The sequence below is a fragment of the Phaeodactylum tricornutum genome, chromosome 4, assembly GCF_000150955.2.
Source record: "Phaeodactylum tricornutum CCAP 1055/1 chromosome 4, whole genome shotgun sequence".
NCBI lineage: Eukaryota > Bacillariophyta > Bacillariophyceae > Surirellales > Neidiaceae > Phaeodactylum > Phaeodactylum tricornutum.
The window spans coordinates 1,229,000-1,244,286 of record NC_011672.1 but is presented as its reverse complement, the minus strand read 5'-3'; the positions used below and the strand labels follow the sequence as shown (position 1 = coordinate 1,244,286).

Genomic DNA, 15,287 nt, shown 5'->3' with positions numbered 1-15,287 from the left:
AATGCTTTGTAACGAAAGACCGACTGGAAGCAATCATGGGGAATTGGGGAGGGGATCCGAATGGGGGCACGAACGGGGCAATCAGGCAAACAACGATTCTTGGTGCGACAGGGAGATCGTTGTCGAGTTCGGGTGTAAATGGGGAAAAACAGGTCGAACAGATGGAACAGGCATTGGCACAAACCAGGCACGAGTTGCGGGAATCACAAAAGTACCACGACGCAGCCGAAGAACAACTATATGTGGCAAAGGCGGAGAAGCAACTGTTTGAACTGCAATTGTCAATATTGGGAGCGTCTTCATCGACGGGTGATACTACATCGTCGAATCAGCAGAACAAGTCAATAGAAGAGGCCTTCTTGAAAAAGGCAGAAGATTACGAACGCGAAATTGGGAGGCTGAGAGTATCTCTACAAGAAGCGAAGGCCCAAGCTACTCAAGCGACTTTATGGGATGTCGACGAAGACGTGGCGATCGCCCAAGCTCGAGTGGCTTTGGAAAGGGACCGCGTTCGTTTGGCGAGCTTACAGTCTAGAGTATCAGCGGAAACTAGCTTCGAAGACCCAGGAAATGCGTTAGAGGCAGATGATGGAGCTCTGGATGGGGAAGAGCAAGCCGAGTTTGAAGAGTTGGACGAATTGACAGAGAAATTTTTGGCTAGAGCAGGTCTCTATGACGACGCCGAAGGAGAGGATGAAGGCGACAATAGGAAATTAAATGAAGAAAAGGTCACACCCAATCACGTAGATGAGCTTCAGGAGCGCCACTTACAAGCAGACCTGATCGAGCTTTCCAAGAGTATTGCCGCGAAGGAGGATCTTATCGATCAGCTCCGACTCAGCCAGGAAAAATACGCGGTACGTCAACACTTTAGATTTTGGTTTGTAAGAAATGAATTTTTCTGATTTCCTTTTCTGTTCAGAATATGCGAGGATTTTATGAGGAAAAGCTCCAGCAAATGGAAGCTGCTTTGGACAGTAAGGAATCAGAGCGAGAGCACCTAATTCTTGAGCTTGAACGAACCAAAGAAGACGGACCTTCAAAAACGTTTTTAGGAGAAAGACTTCGTGAAAAGGAGGAGCATATTGCAAGTCTCAAAAGGCGTCAAAAGGAATTGATGAGTTTGACCAAGGTATCATCAAGAAATGATTCGGAGATAAACCGTTTGCAAATGGATGTTCAAGCGATGAAACGTAAGAAGGTGGACTTGCAGAAGCTGCTCGGTACCGAACGGAAAAACCACGCGAACGAGTTGAAAAGGCTTCACAGATTTACCATGCAAAAGGATCGAGAGCTGAACAAGCAAATGAAAATTTCAAGTAAGCGCGAGGCTGACGCACAGATAGCAAATCAGGTTGCCAAATCTCGTTTGGAAGAGCTCTCTCATTTGCGAACGAAGTACAGAGACACCGAGAAAAAGCTTCGTCTTCTTTCTGTTAAACGAGGGGTCATGGCAAAGGCCGGTCTCGATCCAGTCATAGTAGGTAGAAGAGAGACACAGCCAGCGGCGACACAGAAAATGACCGCTGTGAAAGGCCAGAGACCTATATCAAGAACTAGTTCTTTCATAGACCCAGATTCTTTGAGAGATTTCTTCGATCAGAAAGTGGCCGACGTCGTGCGGAAAGAGGCGCTTGTCGACAAGCTTGCACAAGAATGGGAGGATCATTTCGAACTGACAACGCAAAGGGATGCAGCTCTAGGTGGCAACGGAGATGAAGCAGAGGAGTCCCTTCAAGGACTGAATATTCAGATACAGTTCAAACAAGACCGGATCCGGCAACTCGCGCAAAGATTGGGGAAACAGCGTACTTATCCTCGAGGAAAAGCAAGTCGCGATGAACACAGTGACTCGTTTTTGTTCGATCAGGAATTTGAAAAGCTTTGTTCCGGTACGTCAATATTGCCCGTTGCTCGTCTATTTGGTTGATGCTGGGATCCTAACGCATTGACATTGCAACACAGAAGTTTCACCTCAAGTGGCGACAAGCACTGCCTCTAGAGTCCTCTTCGGTATGATTGTACGCGAGCGAAGACGTATCGCGGCGCTTGCTAGAACAGCCTCTGCTTTGGATGAAAGGGTCCAAGCTGCCGAAAACTCTGCTGAGACAAGCGAAGCCGCCCTTCGCTCGTATATGGATGAGCAACGGCACGAGCTTGTATCTTCTACCCAAAAGCAGCAAGAACAAATTCTTTCGTTGATGGATATGGTCAAACAAGGATCGGACAGTGACGAATCCGCTCATGCATTGAGAAACAGTATCGCAGATTCTTCGTCTGACCCGAAGCTGCTGATTCTTTCCAACGAGCGAATTCAGGTTTTGGAGCGGCAGGTTTTCGCCTTGCAAAACGAAACCGAAGCAGTTGCATGCTATCGAGATCAGATCGATATGTTGACCTCCAATCTAGTCAGTGCGTCTCAAGAAAGTGAAGACCTGCAAGAAGAATTAAGTAATTTACGCTCAGCACTGCGTCAGATCCGAGAAGCGGCGACGAAGGGCCAACAGGAGCAGCTCGATAGTCGCAAAAAAGTTTTGGACTCTGAGGTCTTAGACATCGTGAAAGGTGCACTGCATCCCCGAGTACATTCCAGTGGAATACCGAAGCGTCGCTTTATTCGAGCGAATCACAAACGTTCAACTGACCGTCCATTTCTTTCACCTCGCTTAAAAAAACATGTCGAGCTCATGCATACCAGCGACAGTGAAGACAATTTTGACGATAAAAATGTACAAGACTGGACGAGCGAAATCATGGCTGACTTGGCTTTGATAGCCGAGGGTCAAATGCCGCCTTCTTTAATGGAATCTCCGGAACTCGTCGAGGAAGCCTCAAAGCTCGCAAATTTCTCTGTGTTTGATCGCCTGGCGGACCCAGACAGATTCACAGGTATACAAAAGCACTCCACAATGAAAACTCCAGCGAAAGCGACAGGCAGCAAAAGTAAGAGGCCAAAATCCCCAGGCGGACACGTGCAACGTCGGGCACTATCAAGACAAATTGCAGATCGACTTGACAAGATCATTATTCCCGGTGACGAACCACGTAGAGACAGCAGCTCACAATCTCTGGCGTCTCCGTCTCCACTCAACATTGGCTCTTTGAGCGACCAGAAAGACTACAAGTCTGTTTTTGACAGACTGATTTCTCCCTCACAGTACACTGGGACGCAAAAAGAAAAGTTTCAAGAAACGAAGGACAAACGAGCTAGGGCAGCAGAAGAAGTCGCTGATAGAATGCTCGACGACCTCTTGGAAAGCGACAACGATCCGCTTGAAAAGCAGATGGAACAGACGGCGGGAGCCGCTCCTCGTCTTTCACTGGAGTATACACAGCAGGATGTTTTTGAACGATTGCAGAAAACCACAACTCAATCATACGCAGTAAAACACAACGGTACTATGCTTCCGGATTACGACGTTCGAGGCGATTTCGCTTTCTCCTCGGCTACTGTCCAAGAGCCCGCCCTACCAGACAAAGATCTGTCTTCGTCAAGTGTACAAAGTGAGCCTCTGAAGCAGGAGTCAAATACTCATTCAGACTACACAAGCCAGGATGTGTTTGAACGCTTGCAAAAAACAACCACGGAGGCATATGCGAAGAAAACAAATAGAGCTAAACGGGATGGATGGTAGTACAGTCAAGGATGGCTTTGAGCGAAATATGTGCACAATAAAGACAGACATTCTTTTTAATTTATATTCGAGAAGACTGTATGCCATGCTTTCACGATGCCCATCTACAATCGTTTAGGATGTCTCTACCGCACAATTTTGATATTGATGTTGGTAGTTTTTTGACAGTGAGTAGTATCTCGAGTTGCAAAACACATTTCATTGCAGAAACCAGAGCGAGCGCTACCAATAGAACTGCCCACAGCTGTTGAGCTCACAACTCCTTTTGTTGATAGTGCACGGCGGGGGCCGTAATCAATTCCTTGAGCCCTCTGATGTGAGGGTGCAAACGTGGTTTGACATAGTAAAGTTGGCGAGTCACATAGATCGTCGAAAATGTTTCACTACGGTATTACCCGGTTTTTGAAAAGTTGAGTCACAGAATCGACAGAAAAGTCTTCCGGATCAAATTGTACTTTTGACCGAATCGTCCATTGTCATTTTGAAGCGACTGCTACAAAAGCAGGAGAGCAAGAGTACGTCATGGAACCTCAAGAACGACCGCTGAGGCGACGTTTGAACGGGGACAACGACGATCACCGCGAACGCATTCCTCGCGACGCACGGATCGTAGCCGTTGTTCCAGAAACGCACCGATTGCAAGATTGGGACCAATGGTTGCGGAACAACGCGCTGATCTCTTCTCACGACGCCGACGCATCGTCGACACGGATCAATTCCCTAGAGCTGGCGCGTTTTTCAGCCTTGACGCGCTACCAAGAAGCGGTACACGACGAGATTTTTGCGGCAGACGAACACCAAGAAACACTCCAGCGCAACGAGCGACAAGGTGTGATCGACTCGTACGCAAGTTTGTTGATTGATTTGACCGCGTCGGACGGGATTGTTCGGGATGTCTCGTTGCAAGTGTTGGCGTCGTCGTGTGACGCTATTTTTGCCTGGGCATCGTCATGGAAGCGTTTCCACACCACCGCTACACCACACACCGACGACCGTCGCTCGTTTCCCCTGGAGCGATTCACGTACTCGTCGGTGTTGGCCTTTGTCCACGTAGTTCAAGGCGACCAGCAGGTGGACAACCTTACGGGTGACGTGATTGTTGATTGTTGCCAAATTGCTCATTTCTTGCAAAATTCGACCGTATTGGACGCGACGACTGCGATTCTGGAGGAGTCCATTGACACAGAAAACTGTTACTCCATTTGCCAACTAGCCGATCAGTTGCAGCTATCGCAACTTTTTGAAAAATCATTGGCCCACATGATGCAGACGTTAGGCGATATCCAGGGCAACCAGGAGGCTTGGGACGATTTGACACCCGAACTTCGGGATCGCATTGTGGCCATCCAAGCCGCCATCCAGTCCTCGGTCCATTCAAATAGTCGTCTCTTTTTTTCGTCGTTGGACGAATATCTGGCCATGTTTGCCGAACGGGTCCAGTATTGCCGGGAACGTCTGGACCAAGCCAAGGAAGAGAATTCGCACGTGACGCCCGGTTCGCACTATCACCGAGACGTATCCCGCAAAATTGCACATCAAGAGCAACGCGTACGCACTCTCCAACTGGCCTTACGGGAACAAAAGAAACTGTTCACTTCTCAAAAGGTAGTATCACGGTGATATGCACATGTGCCAATATAAAGCGCAGCACAATGACTAGTATTGGACTTTTATTTGGTGAGCATAAGTTGCCTGGAAGAGTACGCTAAGTGGATGGAGCGTCCGTGTCCGGGGCCTCATCCTCTCCGACAATTTTTGGTTGTGACGACATCTTTTTGTGTACATTGTACATGCGTAGCGTATCGTCGTCGAGGGAAATAGGATGTGGTCGCTGTCCGTGTCCACCTCCCGGGGCTTCCTCCTTGGCCACGTGCGCCCGCCACAAGGGCCAAACCCGTGCGGAGATCTTGCCCTGGAGCCATTCTACCGGAATGGGTCCAAAGTGTCTCGAATCAATCCCAAAATTGGGACAATCTGCTTCCACCCAAACGTGTCCGGGTGGCACAACGACGGTGCGCCGGGCTTCTCGCCAGACATCCGGCAATCGTGCCGTGGCGGTATCCCAGGGACAGGACCGATCCATCCATGCGGTCGAGGAGTGTTCGACGGGAGGCCACGTCATGCCAAATCCGTGTGGATCCAACGGCACGTACAAGTGCACGTACTGTCCGTATCGTTGCACACGATCTCCGGCGAGCCCCACGATGCGCTTGCACGAGACGTGTTGGGGTTGATCGGGATGTGCAAAGCCCACGAGGTCGTTACGCCGGTAGGGCACGTCCCAGCCCAATTTCCGTCTCCAAGTATAGGTTCTACGCAACCAAATATCCGACCCGTCCGGTGCCATGGTGGGTATCATACTCGGACCTTGGATGTGCAGTAGTGTAAACGGTGAGGTTTCTTCCCAGGAAAAGCCAATCACCAAGGCCAACCACCAAGGCCATCGGCGGGCCATTGCCTGCCAGTGTTCTCTCGTGTACGGTCCCGCTCCTCCGTAGCGGAACCGTACTGGTTGGAAGCGAGTCCACCAGGTTGCGGGTCCGGTACGCACATCCGGGGATTTGGCGGTGGACACCGTAGCGTCCTCCACCTGGTGTTGGTCTGATTGTTTGCGTTGTTTGAATCTTCGCCGAAATCCCATACCCCGTCTATTGACGAGACTAAACGGAATCGAAGCGATGCCAAAACGGTCACCAAACGAAAGTAGTGACGACGAAAATGGCGACGTGCGAGGACGGCACCGCCACAACACGCATCGCTCCATCCCGGGTCGCCAACGTAACTTGCGTGTCGGACCGACGAAGGGTTATGCTCACACACTGCAGGAAAGCCTCGCCGCAAGTTCCGTCGTCCTTGTTGCCGTACACCGAACGAGAGAACGTCAGCGTAGGGTGCTTGGGAGAATCCAGTCTGTCGCGTTCACTGTCAATGCTCTTCCCGTAGAGGGATGTCGTACCATGGTCGAGCCCAAGTCGACGAGGCGTACCCACCCAAGGAAACCTGCCCTACTTGCAACACCTAGTAATTGCAAACCCTCAGATTCTTTGATTCCGGGTCGGCTTGAAAATCCCGGAATTTTGCGTGGAGCCGGGATGTTTGTTGGCAGTGATATCACGTCAATTTCGCTCTTGTAAGCGTCTGTATTCTGTACGTTAAGAAAACGAGCCCGAAGCAGTGTCTACTCTACGTTATGGTACCTTCGACTGCCATGACTGTAATTAACTGTACGAAGGTATCCTTTGTTCCTTTTTTCGTACGATTCTAGCCACTTATCGTTGCGGGTTTTCGACACCACTGCCAGCAAATCGAACCGACTCGGGATCATCGGGCAAAAAACACCAAACGAGTCTCTTCATCGACGACAACAATAACACCGTCGCTTCGGTACGAGCCGAACCGGCTGGGGCTCCCATTGATTGATACACACCAATACGCACACACACACACACACACACACACACATTGAGAGTGCTACCGTTGGCGACACTGGACATTGCCCGGCAACAGTACGCACACACACACACACATACACACAGTAATCCGACATGTCCGCCCCGCCGGATCTTCATCCCAATCTGGTCGTCTCGCCTTCCAAGGCACACGCGGCTCTCTTCACCAAGTTGCGAGGTAGGTTCGTTTACCCGTGTCGAGGTGTGCCTGCGTCTACCTATTAGCTAGAGGAGATCCGAATGAATACCTTACCTATCGGTAGTGCTAGTCTCTGCCACCACCACTGCTACTTCTTCTGACATCTTTCCTCCTCGACTCTTCCTCGGTCCTTTTTCATTATTCCTGTTCCTCTATCCACCTCCATCAACCTATGACTACCACCGCGGCATTGACAGACACCAATACGTCTTCCGTAGAGTTCGTTCAGTACGCCAAGCGCGCCATGCGACTCGTCGCGGAAGATGCCTTGGCCGAATTCCCCTTTACGACCGTCAATATTAACACGCCGTGTGGACCGTGTCGAGGTCGGCACCCGCTGGATCCGACCACCATTTGCGCCGTATCGATCATTCGCAGCGGTGACTGTTTACTGGAAGCCGTCCGGGAAATCGAACCGTCCTGCAAGGTGGGCAAGATTCTCATACAGCGTGATGAAGCGCATCCCGACAAGATTGCCCAACTCTACTACCGCAAACTACCCGCCGGGTTGGCGGATATGCACGTTTTGCTCTGCGATCCCATGCTAGCGACGGGAGGTTCCGCCCTCTGCGCACTCGACCTACTCTGCCGCGAGTACCAGGTACCGCCCTCCAAAATCATCTTTTGTAACATGATTTGTGCGCCGGAAGGCTTACGCATTCTGGCCGAACGTTATCCCGCCGTCAAAATCGTCACGGCCTGTGTGGACGAAGGCTTGAACGACGACAAATTCATTGTACCGGGCGTGGGGGACTATGGTGACCGATTTTTCAACACTTTGTAAATATGGACGGGTGTATTCCCGGTGTGTCGATCTGTGTAGGCCAACCAGGAATGGGTGAGTGGGCGCATACGTAAATACACGTGTGGGCCTAGTCACGGTGCACAAAATGCGCGCATACACACATGCACACACATACACAACCTATACATTGACACGCGTTTCTACTCGAGAGCTATCTATTGTAAAAAGACGCACTATAGGATTATTCACATTCCTTTACGTTACGTCTCTCCCTTGACGTACGGACTTTCGGGAGAGTCCGGTCGAAAGACGGGTTGCAATCCAAGTTCAAAGGCTTGCAATTCGTCCGACGGTACCCCATACTTTTCTCCAATGACCACGCGCGCCTCCTTGGCAATCGTCCGACACGATTCTACCAAGTTGGCGGCCGTCGCCCGATCCGTTGCTCCCGCGACTTCGACGGTGCGAATCTGCTTGACGGCGTCAGCAATGGCGGAAACAAACGTGTCCAGCTGTACAAGTACGGGCTTTTCGCCTTGGAGTTTGACCTCTCGGCCGTCCGGAGTCCGTACAACGTTCTTCTGTGGTGTTAGATAATGGTCGTATAGGTTTCTACGAATGGAGGCTTGCTCGGTACGGAGTACCTTATTGAGCAGAGCGACCCCGGGAGGAATGGCCTTTTCCATTTCTTCCTGACAACGGGTGTAGATGTGTTGTAGTACTTGCGCCCGGTTCGCCTCTCCTTCTTGAGCTACTTCGGCCGTCGCCATGGCGTCTCGGAGATTGGCCTGTATGACGTTAAAAAAAGGCACGTCAAGTTTTCCGTCGCGTTGCGCTTGACCAATGAGACTATCCAGTTTGCGGATTTCTCCGGCGTCCAGGAGACTTTTGAGAGTCTCCTTGGCTTGCTGGACTCGGGCATCCATAATGTGTTCGAGCTCCAAAGCTACTTGTTGGACTCTTTCGTGCGAATGACTGGTGGATCGACCAAGTTTCAGAATCAAGCCGGGTGGCAAGGTGGGCAAAGCCTGCTGAACAGCGTCCCGGAGCGTGCCATTCTCTGCCGACGCCTCGGCGTGTATCTCCGCAATTCGTTGTTGCTCTTCTGGAGTGTAGATAGTTTCCGTAGTTTCAACGAGCTCCTCTGCGTCTCGGTGGCTACCGACCATGTCCACGAAAACCCGACGGCGATCTGGAGAAACGCCTGGGTGGCCTCGTGTGGTTCGGGTCCGCCGTGCCCAACGACGCGGCGTTGTCGTGGGTACCAACGCCCAGGCATCGCTGCATACCACAATACTAGAAAGAAGCAGCAGTATCAACACGAACACGGGTGGGGTACAGCAAGACATGGGTGGAAACAATGTGGTAAATCTGTCTCTGGTTTCTGTAAGGAATAAAAGGGAGAGTGCCGTGCCCGGGAGCAAGTCAACACATCCAAGGTTGTGGTTCTTATTTTGTGGCACCTACCAATTCGGACCAGACAAGCAATGGAAACGCCGGGAAAAAGGCCTGTGGACTGTGAAGCGAATCAGAGAATACCTACGTCATCAAGACTCGAACACACGTGATTGCTTTGACCCCTAACCTCCGTCGCGACTTTTGCGCTGATGTGACGACACGCCGAGGCCGAGATGGTTTCTTTCTAGGCACCTACAGTCAACGGTGCCCGTGCGAAGATGTTTGAATATGCCGAGGCAATGGCAAATACATTGTGAAAAAATGACAGAGGACACACACCAGTCAGTAACCAGGGTTCTCCAGCTGCAATGTTCGGTAGTGCAGGGAAAGATGCGGAGATCGCCCAATTACAGTTAATGACGGTCAGCCTTACCCAATAACTGCCTCTGTTTGGAACAGTTTGCTCAGCAGTTTTGCGATCGTTCTCTATTGACTAAGCATATTGCTCAAAGTGTGGTCATTCAGGAATATAGACGTATCTTATTCTAGTCGTAGCAATTCACATTCAATAATCTAATCGTAACTTTACACTTACGGTTAGGTCTGTTCGGTGAAGAAATTCAAAATTCAAGAGCGATATAAAAATGGCTCGTAACATTTCAAATGCAAAACTCAGAGGAACTCCGTCACAAGAGTGTGAGGGAAAGTCGCGTGCTGGTGCCGCGTTTCTCGATCTTCCTCTTTCGGCCACGACGACCAAACCATCGATACGCCTTGCCCTGTCTTGCCGACCGGGTAGTTTTCTCGTGAGCAGGGGTTTGCGCCACCGAGAGTGAGAGGATCGCAGCCGTTAATTGACACCATGAAGAATGGAGTCCACGGCGTTCGGGCCCGTCGAACGGCACTCGCCGACGCCGTATCTGGTGTCGCCGCCTCGTTGTTGTCGTTATGGTTGTTTTATCCAGTCGACGTATGGAAGACGAACGCAGCCGCAGGAAATGCGCCCGTTGTCTGGGGGAGTATACAAAATTGGCGTGCATTGTACGCTGGGTGGGCTGCAAAGTCGTTACACACGGCGAGTAGCTCGTTCTGTTATTTCTATCTGTACAGCTGGATCCTTTCGATATGGAAAGGAAACCGCTCCAGCAACGAAATCTCCACGATTGCTCGACTATGCCTGTCGGCCGTAGCCGCCATGGCAAATACGTTTCTGACCTTACCTCTTGATGTCTTATCGTCGCAACAACAAACGGATCGCAGACGGACCGCGTTAAGGTATACACAGGATGGCCACGAGCTTGAGCAACAGTCCAAACAGCCTCCGTCGCCTTGGAGAATGCAGAACGACACGCCCAGTACAGACATGCTGATTACAATGAGCGAACAACTGGAAACGGAAGCCGAAGACGGTACCAACTTACCAGAGCGACAACCTGGACCAAACAATGGTTGCAAGTCCGAGCCAAGAAAATATCGCACGCAAGCGACGCGAATACTGGAAAGCAGCCCCTCAAATATTCAGGAATGGGTCACATCCAACTTTTCTCGTCATCAACCGTTTACTTTGAGAGAGATTCTCAGTTTGTGGAAAGGACTGTGGCCCTCGTTACTACTGTGCAGTAACCCCGCCATCCATTTTACCGTGTTCGATAGCGCAAAGACACACTTACTGAACCAGCAGTCTCACAAGTCCAGCTTGTCCCTCGTCGAAGCCTTTATTCTTGGTCTACTTGCCAAGCTGGTCGCCACCATTGCCACCTACCCATTAATTCGAGCAAAAATCATGCTCATGGTCACAAACCAATCAAACTTGTGGCCGTGCCTGAGAGACGAGTATGCGCAGCATGGTGTGGGAGGCCTTTACAAGGGCTGTCGTGTGCAACTTTTGCACACGCTGCTCAAGACTGCGTTCCTCATGATGGCCCGGGAACGCATCAACCAAAGTACGAGTCGAATGGTGCTTCCAAACATGTCTTTCTCTGCTCGTAGTACGGTGCCACCACACCAGTAAGTTCGAATGAACAGTACAAGACTATGCTACAACGATAACGCCTTCCGCTAAAGTAAACCGTGAATTTTCCAGTTGTCCTTTTTATCACTCTCCTCCCGCGGTAGATCGTTGAGAACAGGACCCGCCGGCTAATTGCTAGGAAAGCTTCATGCAAATAGCCTCATACAAGTACATGCTTGTGCATGATGGGGAGAGATTTCTACGCGTTCAGCAAAGGCGCGTAGGCGACGCGCTTAATGCTGCTTTGGCCCTTGCGTTCCAGACGGTTGGCCTCATATTCGGCATAGTTGCCTGGGAAGAAGAACCATTCCGAATCACCCTCGCAGGCCAGAATGTGGGTCGCCACGCGATCCAACATGTACCTATCGTGTGACACCACCATGGCACAGCCCGCAAAATTCAACAGCGCTTCTTCCAGACTGCGCAAGACTTCGACGTCCAAGTCGTTCGATGGTTCATCTAGAATAATCATATTGCCACCGGCCTTGAGAATCTTGGCGAGCTGGACACGATTGCGCTCGCCACCTGATAGATTTCCCACTTTGGCCTGCTGCATTCCTCCCTTAAACCCAAACCAGGAAAGATAGGCACGAGATTGCACAGTTTGGGTGCCCAGCTCGAGCTCATCGAGCCCTCCGGAGATTTCCTCAAACACAGTCTTTTCCGAGTTCAACTCATCCATGCGTTCCTGCCCAACAGACACGATGTTCACGGTCTCACCGATTTTGACCTCACCAGAGTCGGGTTGCTCTTTGCCGAGTAGCATTTTGATGAGTGTCGACTTGCCGGCACCGTTCGGGCCAATGACGCCCACAATACCAGCTTTGGGCATGGAAAAGCTCAAATCCTTAATTAGCAAGCGCTCATCGAACGACTTGCGCATGTTGGTGATATCCACCACGACATCGCCCAACCGAGGACCCGGGGGGATGTAGATTTGTCCCGCGTTCCGGAGTTCCGTAGGAGCAGCAGCGGACAGTAGCTCATCGTAGCGGTTGAGGCGTGCCTTACTTTTGTTGCCCTTGGCCTTGGGGTTGCTCCGAATCCATTCCAGTTCGGCTGCAACAGCCTTGGCTGCCGCGGTGTCTTTTTTCTTTTCCTCCTCGAGACGTTTACTCTTGGCCTCCAGCCAGCTTGAGTAGTTGCCTTCGTGCGGGATGCCTTCTCCTCGGTCTAGCTCTAAAATCCACTCGGCCACATTTTCGAGAAAGTATCGGTCGTGGGTGATGCAGACCACCGTTCCCTTGAACTGTGCCAAGAACTGCTCCAACCATCCGATCGATTCGGCGTCCAAATGGTTCGTGGGTTCGTCTAGTAGAAGCATATCGTGATTGGCCAGGAGCAAGCGACAAAGCGCTACGCGGCGCTTTTCGCCACCCGACAGGACGGCCGTCTTGGCGTCCCCGGGTGGCACCCGCAAGGAATCCATGGCGCGCTCCACAATTCGCTCGAGTTCCCACAGATTTCCAGCTTCAATTTGATTGGTCAGTTGTTCCGTCTTGGTCATGATCTTGTTCATTTCATCATCGGTGAGATCAGGATCCGCTAGCTTCATGCTGAGTTGGTTATACTCATCAAGAATGGCTTGCGAGGATTGTACAGCTTCGTCGACGCATTCTTGGACGGTAGCAAAAGGAAGGGCCGGCTCCTGTGGAAGGTAGCCAATCGAAGCTCCGGGCAAGGGCCGGGCGGTACCGTCAAACTCGGTATCCACTCCCGCCATGATTTTGAGTAAGGTTGATTTTCCGGATCCGTTCAAGCCCACCACCCCAATTTTGGCGCCGGGATAAAAGGACAGATTGATGTTTTTGAGAATGTTTTTGGACTTGTCGGGGAGCATTTTGGTCAACCCGACGAGCGTGAACATGAACTGCCGAGTGGCAGCGTCAAACCGGGCATCCTTCACGGACTGCTTTTCCTGTGGGGCTTGCGCACCCCGGGATTGCTGCTTACCACCACCACCCTTACGGGCTGACTTTTTACCGAACAAAGCTGTTCGAGGCCCTCTATTCGCTACATTGCTTTCACTAAAAGCATTTGCCGGACTTGTGGGAGTATACCGAGGCCACGGCGCAAAAGCCAGTGCACCACCACTCAGAAAAGGAAAGCCTGAGAAGGTAATCCGGACGATGGTGACAATAGCAACACTACAGCTAGTAGCCTTCCTCATACTGCTTGATACAACTGTTGAAGTAAATGTGGACAATTTGGAACGGTCGCGACAAGCTAGGTATTGTCGATCTAGACGGGAGATTGCTTTTCTGACAGATTTATAGTAGACACTTCGGTAAGCAGAAGGGTAGGTAGCTTGCGGGCAGGCCCTTTCAACATGAATCGGAGCCGAGATGCGTTTGTTCAGATCCACCCATCAACTTTGATTTCGTTCTTGATTGCCACGAAAGTCTGTTTTTCCAAACCCTAACTATAAATGAAATACACTTTTCCTTGTCAAGCAAGTGGGACATGTCTGGCAGAAAGCGACATGTCACACAAAGGGATTTGAAAAAGAGCGAGCTCTCATCTCGAGCTAAATTATATGTTCGATGGATTTTGGGATATGATCATCCTATGAAACAAGCCAACAGTTTGAAAGTAAGACACAGAGAGTGTTGGAAGTAACCATCGGAGTAAGCGATGAAATAGCGAAGGATTAGTGATCAAACAGCGAGGTTTGAGAGGAAACAGAACTAGTGAAAAGTAAAATAAAGATCACAACATTAAGCACTAGAGCAGTGTGAAAGAGTATGTTACGATATACACCAATGTACACCGTATGGACAGAAGCACTGTTAGGAACAGAGCCTGGTAAACAAGAGAGGGCGTTATTACGAACGACCGGCGATACACCTAAGGGACTTAGGGACTGTAAAACTCTACTCGTTGGCGACGCTCCCCTCGGGTTAGGCAGCGGATACGAGGACCTATGCGTAAACTAGCAATGCGGATCAAAGAACTTATAAAACAATGATTGAAGAATTAGTGCTATAAACTAATTCTTGTTGCTCCTCCGATTTGCCAAGATACAACAAAACCTGAGGAACAAACTCAAACGTACACAAATATCTTTCTTCCGTCATAGTATCCTTATACCATGACGCGCGCTCACATATACTTATAGTGGAACCGGAAATACCTTTCATAACATGCATGCCGCGGGAAATGGAGCGCATCCATTTACATCCGTTAGTCAGGCAATAAGTATTGTCAGTCCCACTCCGTTGCCACTGTCAGAACACAACATGTTTAGTCGCGTTCTCTCCAACGCACGATACATCATTGTATCTAGGGATTTCATGCAATAAGACCGAGTTAACTTCCATACGACTCACTTCTCCCTTATGAACACTCCAACCGCCGTTCACCGTGTTGACGTCTAGAGGACGGACATCACTAGGAGACATGTCGCATGGTACTATACCGTGACAGAGTAGATCAAACGTAAAGGAGAAATAAGAGAGAATCTATTTATTACGTCTCTGTTGTCGACTAGTCACTCAGACAGTCAAAAGATCAGAAGAAACCGGAGTTTTCAACACCTGGCTCCTCGTTCGATCTCGTTGGAGGAGTGCATCCGGGCAGATTTTTTCATGGAATTTAGAGGGTTAGAGCTGAACCGAAAGACACCCTCCTTCGATCCAACGACCAACAGCAACTAAGTGCAAGTGTCTAAGAAAATAGCTACAATCAAGAGCAGTACCCGTAGCGGACAATGGGACAGCTGGCGGCGTCAGAGACACGTGCGAGAAAGTTTATTCGAAAGGAGCTGGAGTGCAGGCTGGACCAGTCCAGCGGATACATGTCTGCTTGAGGTATTCTTCATGGGAAACAACTGTTGCTCGACTGCCCTACA

The 15,287-nt window shown here is 50.4% G+C and overlaps 6 protein-coding genes across 6 annotated transcripts; 3 read left to right on the top strand and 3 right to left on the bottom strand.

Moving 5' to 3' along the window:
• Window positions 1-4,100: 4,100 nt before the first annotated feature.
• Window positions 4,101-5,255, top strand: PHATRDRAFT_44677 (predicted protein; the record flags this gene model as incomplete). The annotated part of the gene is made up of 1 exon (XM_002178632.1): window positions 4,101-5,255. Exon 1 carries the CDS (start codon window positions 4,158-4,160, stop codon window positions 5,253-5,255), a length of 1,098 nt encoding a protein of 365 aa, XP_002178668.1. The 5' UTR covers window positions 4,101-4,157.
• Window positions 5,256-5,508: 253 nt separating this feature from the next.
• On the bottom strand, window positions 5,509-6,003 carry PHATRDRAFT_10934 (predicted protein; the record flags this gene model as incomplete). Its single annotated transcript, XM_002178356.1, has 2 exons — window positions 5,509-5,660; window positions 5,820-6,003. Coding segments are annotated over 2 exons (336 nt in total), but the record flags the coding sequence as incomplete, so codon positions are not given.
• Window positions 6,004-7,473: 1,470 nt separating this feature from the next.
• On the top strand, window positions 7,474-8,285 carry PHATRDRAFT_26336 (predicted protein). Its single transcript, XM_002178631.1, has one exon. It carries the CDS (start codon window positions 7,528-7,530, stop codon window positions 8,065-8,067), a length of 540 nt encoding a protein of 179 aa, XP_002178667.1. The 5' UTR covers window positions 7,474-7,527; the 3' UTR covers window positions 8,068-8,285.
• A 3-nt stretch (window positions 8,286-8,288) lies between these two features.
• PHATRDRAFT_34157 (predicted protein) lies at window positions 8,289-9,377 on the bottom strand (the record flags this gene model as incomplete). Its single annotated transcript, XM_002178355.1, has 1 exon — window positions 8,289-9,377. The coding sequence occupies one exon, from the start codon at window positions 9,375-9,377 to the stop codon at window positions 8,289-8,291; it is 1,089 nt and encodes a 362-aa protein (XP_002178391.1).
• Window positions 9,378-10,288: 911 nt separating this feature from the next.
• On the top strand, window positions 10,289-11,437 carry PHATRDRAFT_11083 (predicted protein; the record flags this gene model as incomplete). The annotated part of the gene is made up of 2 exons (XM_002178630.1): window positions 10,289-10,701; window positions 11,008-11,437. 2 exons carry the CDS (start codon window positions 10,289-10,291, stop codon window positions 11,435-11,437), a joined length of 843 nt encoding a protein of 280 aa, XP_002178666.1.
• A 199-nt stretch (window positions 11,438-11,636) lies between these two features.
• Window positions 11,637-13,277, bottom strand: PHATRDRAFT_41857 (predicted protein; the record flags this gene model as incomplete). Its single annotated transcript, XM_002178354.1, has 1 exon — window positions 11,637-13,277. One exon carries the CDS (start codon window positions 13,275-13,277, stop codon window positions 11,637-11,639), a length of 1,641 nt encoding a protein of 546 aa, XP_002178390.1.
• Between the last annotated feature and the right edge of the window lie 2,010 nt (window positions 13,278-15,287).

Bases quoted from the DNA above. Each gene is read 5' to 3' on its own strand.
- PHATRDRAFT_26336 (XM_002178631.1), top strand. From the start codon at position 7,528: ATGCGACTCGTCGCGGAAGATGCCTTGGCCGAATTCCCCTTTACGACC.